General features: G+C 36.7%; 1 protein-coding gene across 1 annotated transcript in view; it reads left to right on the top strand.

Annotated features, from left to right (window-relative positions):
* LOC115230847 (acid-sensing ion channel 1C-like) overlaps nt 1-9995 on the top strand; it is a gene marked incomplete at both ends in the record, with an annotated part of 28321 nt that extends 18326 nt beyond the window's left edge. Inside the window, 4 exons of the mRNA XM_029800972.2 lie at nt 1150-1331; nt 2024-2177; nt 6660-6716; nt 9331-9995. Of these exons, the coding sequence (XP_029656832.2) occupies nt 1150-1331; nt 2024-2177; nt 6660-6716; nt 9331-9995 (1058 nt within the window). The remainder of the gene's footprint in view (nt 1-1149; nt 1332-2023; nt 2178-6659; nt 6717-9330) is intronic.
* Between the last annotated feature and the right edge of the window lie 5 nt (nt 9996-10000).

The following is a 10000-nucleotide window of genomic DNA, read 5'->3' as shown; positions in this document are numbered from 1 at the left end:
AGGTAGGTAGGTATGTAGGTAGGTAGGTAGGTAGTAGGTAGGTAGGTAGGTAGGTAGGTATGGATGGATGGATGGATGGATAAATACTTCGCCTTTTTAGTACATAGTGATTAACCAGAATAAGAAGAATGTTACCAGGTTTTATACCCGGCAGTGTTGCTACAATTTTAAAAAACAACTGGAACCTACCGCAGCCAGTCGAAAATTCGTTCCAGCTTCAATATCATCTTTGTATATAAATCCGACAGTAATCATTAAATTCAAAAGTTGTGTGCGTGTGTGTGTGTGTGTGGTGTGTGTGTGTGTGTGTGTGTGTGTGTGTGTGTGTGTGTGTGTGTGTGTGTGTGTGCGTGCGTGTGTGTGTGTAAATGATATTAGTATCTCGAATAAATATTTCATAATTATAACAATACGACCACCACCAGCGACAACAGCCCCGCCATTATCACCACCACCACCAACAACAACAACAACAACAAAATTAACAACACCTCTCTCAGTACCACCACCACCACCATCACTAACAGCAACAACAACATCACCATCAGTATCACTGTCATTACCATCAAGTACTTTTTCATAAGTTTGTGCTGACTGTGATTATTTGGTTTGTTTACAATATTTTATTTTCTGTAGGCGGCGAGCTGGCAGAAACGTTAGCACGCCGGGCGAAATGCGTAGCCGTATTTCATCTGCCGTTACGTTCTGAGTTCAAATTCCGCCGAGGTCGACTTTGCCTTTCATCCTTTCAGGGTCGATAAATTAAGTACCAGTTAAGCACTGGGGTCGATGTAATCAACTTAATCCGTTCGTCTGTCCTAGTTTGTCCCCTCTGTGTTTAGCCCCTTGTGGGTAGTAAAGATATAGGTATTTCGTCTGCCGCTACGTTCTGAGTTCAAATTCCGCCGAGGTCGACTTTGCCTTTCATCCTTTCGGGGTCGATTAAGAGAATAACAAGCAACATAATGCAAAATTTTTACTTTTCAAAAATTCCATTTCTCAAGGGTCGAAACAAATCCGAGCAACTGCTAGTTTAAATATAAAATTAAATGCGCCTTATCCGCCGGTGAATACGGTAGGCGTTCAGTTATATCATTTATTTATTTTCATTTTTCTTTTTCTCTTCCCTTGCGAATTCTTTAACTTCAGGAGCTGAAAACGGTTTACGTCTAATCTTGAATGTTGAGCAATATGAATATATGCCGGGACCTAACAATGCTGCGGGTATCAAAATATTGATGCACAACGAAGACGAGTTCCCCAAAGTCCGTGAACTTGGTTTGGCAACCCCAACCGGAGCGCATGCGTTTGTGGGTTTGAAAATAATTTCTGTAAGTCAAACATCTCGATTCTAGCTATTTGCATGGAATTCTGTAATTCAATTTAATTTGAATTTATTTAATCAGAATACGTCGTATCGTTTCGTTTCATTCCATATTATGCTAATTTATTCCGTTATACTCTATTCTTTGTTATATCTCGGGAGGACCTATACTAAACATATACACTGGTTGTACTTCACTTCTTTTATTATTATTATTATTATTATTATTATTATTATTATTATTATTATCATCATCATCATCATCATCATCATCATCATCATCATCATCATCATCATCATTGCCTTTGCACAGCTTCTAACGCTTGAGATACACTACAGTGTCAGCTGTTCACTACCAGTGGACTAAGGTAACACCTCTTATTTTTCGAGCACCTTCCGGAGTATTCGAGCGGTTCCAAGCAGTGCTGTTTTCTGCAAGTGCTCCACCCCTATTGCAGCCCCTAAAGCGGTGAGCTGGCAGAGTCGTTAGCACTCTGGACGAAATGCTTAGTGGTATTTCACCTGTCGCTACGTTCTGAGTTCAAATTCCGCTGAGATTGACTTTGCCTGTCACCCTTTCGGGGTCGATAAATTAAATACCAGTGAAATTCTGTGGTCGATGTAATCAACTAGTCCCCTCCCGCAAAACTTCAGGCCTTAGTTTTTATGTTGTGTTCTTGATGTTCTTCTCTTCTCCAGTTGAGCAACCTTCCTAAACCGAGAGGGCTTTGCAGTACACGCGACTTAAAATATTTCTCAATGTACACCCCAGAAAATTGTGAAATTGACTGTTTCACGACGAGACTAAATGAGAGATGCAACTGCAGGCTTTTTTACATGCCTCATAAAAATGGTAGGCTATTCTATCTATATATATTCTAATCTTATTTCATATTTCAGTTTCCGTCTACCAAATCCACTCACAAGGCATTGGTCGGCCCGAGAACAAAATTACATAAAAATATCTTGAAATACTAAAGGTCAATAGCAAGTACACTATCCTCAGATTGACACCTAAACACTCTGAAATATTCGTATTGGAGCTTCCGGCGCGAATGCCAACCAGTACAGCATGTCGTTTCCAAATTTCTGTGAATTTCGTCATAATGCTGTTTTTCTCACAGACGGTGCTCAACTGACCCTACCATACTGTGTAGTCGACAAAAAATCATAAACATTGTGCATGCGCAAAATTAAAAATATAAAATGGTGACATCGCATCCTGTATGTGTGTGTGTGTGTGTGTGTGTGCGCGCGTAAGAGAGAGAGAGACAGACAGACAGACAGAGAGACAGACAGAAAGAGTGACAGACAAACAGAAAGAGACGGGGTGCATGGCACAATGGTTAGGGTGTTGCTCTCACGATCGCAAAATCTGGTTTCATTTCCTAGTACACCTGTTCAGAGTACTATTTTATCGTTGGTCGTCCTTTACAACAGGGCAAATACACTGGTTCTATTCATTTCTAGTGGCAAGAATGATGATGTATTATTGCCAAAAATACCTCACAGGGTACTAATATTCGAAAGCACCAGACTTATATATTTATATATTCCTTCATTTTTGGTTCATGTAGCTGACAGCTGACTGCATATCTTTCAGCGATATACAATCGACTGTGTGTGTGTGTGTGTGTGTGCGCGCGCGCGCGCGTGTGTGTATGTGTGTGTGTGTGCTCACTAGCGTAGCTAGAGTGTGTGCCACCCGGGGCGGACTGCTTCTACAACCCCTCCCCCTAGCTACGCTAGTCTGTGTACCGCAGCCCAACGGCCGATGCACCAACTTGACCGCAGATCATTGAAACATTTGAAAGAATAAAAGAATAGAGATATATAAATGTGTGTGTGTGTGTGTGTGTGTGTGTGTGTGTGTGTATGTGTGTGTGTGTGTGTATGTGTGCGTGTGTACAGGGTGCGGTGAATAAACTATCGTCTAAATTACGCAAAAATGAAATATAACACTGACGTCTCATTTTAACAGATATATTTAACAAAATTACATAAAAATATCTTGAAGTACTAAAGGTTAATGGCGAGTACACTATCCTCAGATTGACACCTAAACACTCTGAAATATTCGTGTTGGAGCTTCCGGCGCGAATGCCAACCAGTACAGCATGTCGTTTCCAAATTTCTGCGAATTTCGTCATAATGCTGCTTTTTCTCACAGACGGTGCTCAACTGACCCTACCATACTGTGTAGTCGACAAAAAAATCATAAACATTGTGCATGCGCAAAATTAGAAATATAAAACGGTGACATCGCATCCTGTATGTGTGTGTGTGTGCGTAAGAGAGAGAGAGAGAGACAGACAGACAGACAGACAGACAGAGACGGGGTGCATGGCACAATGGTTAGGGTGTTGCTCTCACGATCGCAAAATCTGGTTTCAATTCCTAGTATACCTGCTCAAATTCATAGAGGAGTGTGCTGAGAACACATGTTTCATAAATCCTGATCTTTGTCTTGATGTCTAATCTCTTGTTCTTCCATACTCGCTTTGTCAGCCTCCCAAAAGTTGTTGCTGCCTTCCCTATCCTGACGTTTTTGACTGCGGCCATGCTGGAGCACCGCCTTTAGTCGAGCAAATCGACCCCAGAACTTTTTTTGTATACCTAGTACTTATTTTATCGGTCTCTTAGGCCAAACCGCTAAGTTACGGGGACGTAAAGACACCAACATCGGATGTCAAGCGATGTTGGGGGGACAAACACAGATACATAAACATTTACACACACACACACACACACACACATATATATATATATATATACATATATACGATGGGCTTCTTTCAGTTTCCGTCTACAATTCTTGCGCAAGGTGCCACGCAGTGGGAATGAACCCGGAACCATGTGGTTGGGAAGCAAGCTACATACCACACAGCCACTCCTGCGCCTTTTTTTATATAGAAGACACACACACAACACACAACACACACACACACACACAATACGCACGCATATATGTAAGTATGTATGTATTATAATATCACTTAGCCATACCAGTATTCACAACCAGTTGTTAGCAATCTATACATTTATACTTTACGGTGAACCGGCAATACAGTAAAATCTTTATATATAAAATTGAAGTTGTGTGTGTGAGACTCTGTCTCCTCCGATTTAGATTCCTAACTACTCCCACATTTTGCGGTGCAGTTTAACCAAAAGCAGGTATCTTATAGTCGTCATTCATATCGAGCCCTTCTGGGTATTAGCGCGCGTCTACGATGAGTCTACCATTTAAAAACAAATTACCATCATTTTTCCGCATTTTTAATGATTTTTGCTCGAGTTATATAAGGGAAGTAACTCTCTAAAAATGTTTATATAGCTATTTCCCTTACAAACCCGAGCAACGCCGGGCGATACTGCTAGTCAATTGATAAATGAATGACTAAAAGAACTTTCTAATCGCTTTCGTCTGTTTGCAACTGTTTGCCAATCAGCTCATGGTGCATGCTTATTTATAGAAGAGGCATCTGAGAACTAATGATTGGGATGACGTAATTCCTGGTTCTTTTGCCATTCATTTATAAAATAACACACACACACACACATGCACACACATTTTGGCGCTGTTTCTTTACTGAAAGGAATGTACGTATGTACGTGCTAGTTGTAACTGATCTTAAAAGTATTTATTCTGTAAGTCTTGTGTAATTTCCATCAATTGCAGCAGCAGGTGTACCTCTTGCTCTATGTGTCACCGCTATATACATATATATATATATATATATATATATATATATATATAATATATATATATATATATATATATATATATATATATATATATATACATACATATATATATACATAATATATATATACATATTATATACATATATATACATATATATATATGTATATGTATATATATATATATGTGTGTGTGTGTATGTATATATATGTATGTATATATATATGTAATATATATATTATATATATATATATATATTATTAATATTAATACATATATATATAAAAAGGCGTAGGAGTGGCTGTGTGTGGTAAGTAGCTTGCTTACGAACCACATGATTCCGGGTTCAGTCCCACTGCGTAGCACCTTGGGCAAATGTCTTCTACTATAGCCTCGGGCCAACCAAAGCCTTGTGAGTGGATTTGGTAGACGGAAACTGAAATAAGATAAATGTTAAGATTTGTATAAATAGCTAAAGTGTGTGTGAATTTAATTTTTTTTATGTAACCAATTTTTGTATTAGACAATTAACTGTAAACTTTGTCCCATGGTTACTCAGTATGCTTGTATGAAGCAGTTGAAACTTATACAAAAACAAAAGACGGAGACAAGTGTAAGAACAACAAGCAAGTGTATTAATATGTCGCTCGGGAAAATGAAAAAGTCTTTTATGTTTCGAGTCTACGCTCATAAACGGAAAGGAATACGAGAAAATAAAGAGAGAGAATGAAAAAAACTTATAGAATTCAGCAGTCCAACATGGCGAATACACACAAGTATATGTATCTATCTATTTATCTATCAACCTATAAATATATATATATATATATATATATATATATATATATATATATATGTTGTGTGTGTGTGTATATATCATACACATTTACATACATACATGCATGCATGCATGCATACGTGCATACATACATACATACATACATACATACATACATACATACATACAAATATACAGACGCACATGGCTTTGGGCCCACAAATTATGAGGTAGAGAGTTCGATTCCCAGAACGAGCTGTGGGTTGTGTTCTTGAGCAAGACCCTTTATTTCACATTGATCCTCTTCACCCAGGTCTAGAAATGGCTGAACGGTTAAAAAGCTTCGCTTCAAAATCATAGGGTCTCAATTTTGTCCTCTGTGCTTGATATGTTGGCAATTACCTTTCATCATACCCTCGTGGCCATCTAAGCGCCGAGAGTGAGGTTGGGGAGACAGATACAGGATAGATTCCGTCTGAAGTTATGTCAAGGGTACACGTATCTGTTAAGTACTTAGTCACCCTTGTATAGAAATTCCATGAGCATGTATATAGCTCAGTTGATCGAACACATCAATACTTGTCGTCGAAACCGACTGGGGTCCATTTCTTTTCAGTTTATATAAGTAATTATTGCTATTTTATGTAACATTATGTGGATCTTTTCAGTTTGGCTTCCAATTTTTTAAAAATTCAATGTTTACTGAAAATTTTAAAATTTGGTATATTAATGTAGTTTTCCAAGCTGAATCTCGGCATATATTTCACTTTTACCTGAAAATTAGCCCCCAAACTGAAAAAAATCTCATTAGGTATCTATAATTATTTGTCTATTTCATTTTATTTCATAAGATTACCCGCCTGTCTGTACTCTAAAGCAACAACAGGACTGTTATCTACCGAATAAAGGTGAGTATGTTTACGATGGATTTAGCAAACATCCAAACATATAATGTATGTATATGTTTTTTATTCGATTTTATTACCGATGTGTTTAATTTCTACATCACTTTTCCTCAACAGTTAATCCCATTATATAAGAGATTCCGTTAATTTGAAATGTTATAGCCTCTTGTCAAAATACATACATGCACAAATACACACACACATACATGTATATATTCTTTTATTCGTTTCGGCCATGCAGCTACGATATATATCTATTAGATAATACGAATGGCTTTTAATTAAAAGCAATATAAACATTAAAATCGTGGATAGTTAAGTTTAATTTTAAAAATTCACAAAATGAAAGGCACTCCTCTGGTTCAGGGTAGTTGTTACAATATCTGCAACAGAGGGGAAAAAATTCAAACAAAATCGTTTTAGAAATGAAGAATATAGAAAACATAAACGGAGCGAATTATTTAAAGAAAAATATTGAAACAAGGCGAATGAGTATCACAGATAAATATATAAGTTTGTGCGGTTCTCTAGCGGATATTTTTTACAGGGGAGATAATCATTTCTTCGCAACATTTGGCGGGAAACGAAATTTGAATTTGAAATTAGGAATCGATGCATCATTCGGCATTCATATAGATATATATATATATAATATATAATATATATATATATATATATATATATATATATATATATATATTATACATATATATATATATATATATATATATATATATATATTATATAGTATATATCTATCTATATATATGTTAATAAAATAGAACATATGCATATATATAAACATATATGTACGTACCTACCTCTACATGTACAATTTACAAGAATATATGTGTACAGGACACCAAAAAGAGTCGAACACATAGAGAGACGAAACACATAGACACAAACCAAGGAACAAGACAAGCAAAAGAAAAAAAAAAGAGAGATACAGGACACATAAGCACAACGAAAAATCCCTTCTTCAGTCGCTAAGATTTCATCTACTAAACGTTTCGAAGGATAAAAAGCGAGACGTTATTCGAAGAAAAATTCCTTCCCGCGAAAAGCAAATCAATTAAAATTCTGAGATCTTTTCGCAGAGGGGTAAAAAAAAAGCAAGACGGTAACGACAGTACAAACATATAAACAGTTAAAAATATATATATAAACAGTGGAAAAAAAAATATATAACAGTGAGAGACAGGACAAGGAGAACAAGATAAGAAGGGCTGTTAACGCAGCAGAAAAAAAAAGTATTGCCAACGCTGGATTATCGTGGAAGACGAGAGAGGGAAAATTTGTCGACCAGAAGCCTTACAAGGCGGGCGAGAAAGGACAGGATAGCAGTTACGACGGAAGTATCGTCGCAGATGGATGACGGGAATGGGGGGAGGAGGAGCAAGAGGAAGAGAGAGAAGAAGGGGAATGGTGCGAGGAGACCATGAAGAATGGTTGAAAGGGAGAGAGAGAATGAAGAAATGAGAGAGAGAGGAAGAAGAGACAAGTTAAGTGAGGGAAAAAAAAGACGAAAAAGGGAATGGAGAGAAAGAAAGAAAGATGCAGAGTCGCCGTGAGAGTTAATATCAAGGCTACTTGATAAACAGAAACAATCTTACTTAATAGGGAGCGTGCGTTTAGTCGTATAATATGTAATAAAATAGAACATATGCATATATATAAACATATGTACGTACCTACCTCTACATGTAAATATACACGCATATATGTTACAGGACCCAAAAAGACGTCGAACACATAGAGAGACGAAACACATAGACACAAACCAAGGAACAAGACATATATATATATATATATAACAGTTGAAGGGCAGATGTCAATTCATTACACCCGTTTCTAAAGGACGTTGAACGAAACACCCATGTTTCCAGCCCATGTTATTCAAACCCCAAAGAATCCCTCTCAACACATGGCTATGATGCTCCCCCACTACTTCTGCTCGTGATCAGAGATGCACATATCGTCAGCACTAAGGGACATACTCAACAGGTTAAGGTCAAACAACTGACAAGCAAATCTGTGGTATTGAGAAGAATATTTGCTGTAGCCCATCTTTTATACCAAGACAAAACTATGTACATGATAACACTTCCAATCAGTTAAGACCAGAAGCCACGAGAGCTACTGCCTGGTATCGCATCAGGGCAACCATGAAAGCCACTGCCTGGTACTGCATCAGGGCAATGGTGACCTATTATTGTTATTATTATTATTATTATTATTATTATTATTATTATTATTATTATTATTATTATCATCATTATTATTATTATTATTATTATTATTATTATTATTATTATTATTATTATTATTATTATCATTATTATTATTATTATTCTATGTTTGACTTTTGTTTTATATTTGCATAAGCTGGCTCCAAGTCTCACCCAGAGACCTCAAGAGACAACAAGTTGGAAGTTCGTGTTGGTGCTATGCCTATGGTGCCATATATTTAGTTTTTTACTTAGTGTTGTACTTGGTATTATTATTATTGTTATTATTATTATTATTATTATTATTATTATTATTATTATTATTACTATTATTATTATTATTATTATATAAGCACACACATGCATTTTTGTTTCTTGTTTTGTAGCTGAAATATTGGATCTTGTACGCAAAACGTGCGTTTGTCCAGTTCCGTGCAAATCTTTACTGTTTGAGCCAACAGTCTCTTATGCCACGACATCGACTTACGCCGTTCAGTCTCTCATGAATCGCATCTTGAGTACCGGCGTCAAAGAAAAATTCATTCGAGCCAGAGAAGTCACCAACCGCATGCAACTCAAAGTCTTCAACAGAACAAGGGATTTGTTAATCAACCTTGAAAACAGTTTTCGCCCAATTAAAGCTTTCTTCGATGTCGATCTCTCCAATCGTATCAACAGCCAAATTGAAATCATTAGCAATTTGTATAACATCACTAAAGAACAATGGGCGCTAAAACAGGATCTGAATAAATACCAGATATACGTCACCGAGAAAAATTTCATTCGTGGAAGGGAAGCCATGGAAGAAAGGACACTGAAATATTTGGGCTTCGATTTTATCAGTTTCGTTTTTCGAATGGATGAACAGATTAGAAGTCTCGTCGACCCAGAAATTATTACAAAAAACCTTAAAGACATGATCTACTTTCTAATTAATAGGGATTGTAAGGAACACCTTCAGAAAAATATGAAAGCTCTTGGAAACTACACTGAATTATACGATTCTTTAACGAATGGAATACCAATTTTCAGATATAATATAAGAAAATTCCCCGG

The sequence above is a fragment of the Octopus sinensis genome, unplaced genomic scaffold (genome assembly GCF_006345805.1).
Source record: "Octopus sinensis unplaced genomic scaffold, ASM634580v1 Contig16536, whole genome shotgun sequence".
Classification (NCBI taxonomy): domain Eukaryota; kingdom Metazoa; phylum Mollusca; class Cephalopoda; order Octopoda; family Octopodidae; genus Octopus; species Octopus sinensis.
This window is presented reverse-complemented; position numbering and strand designations above follow the sequence as displayed.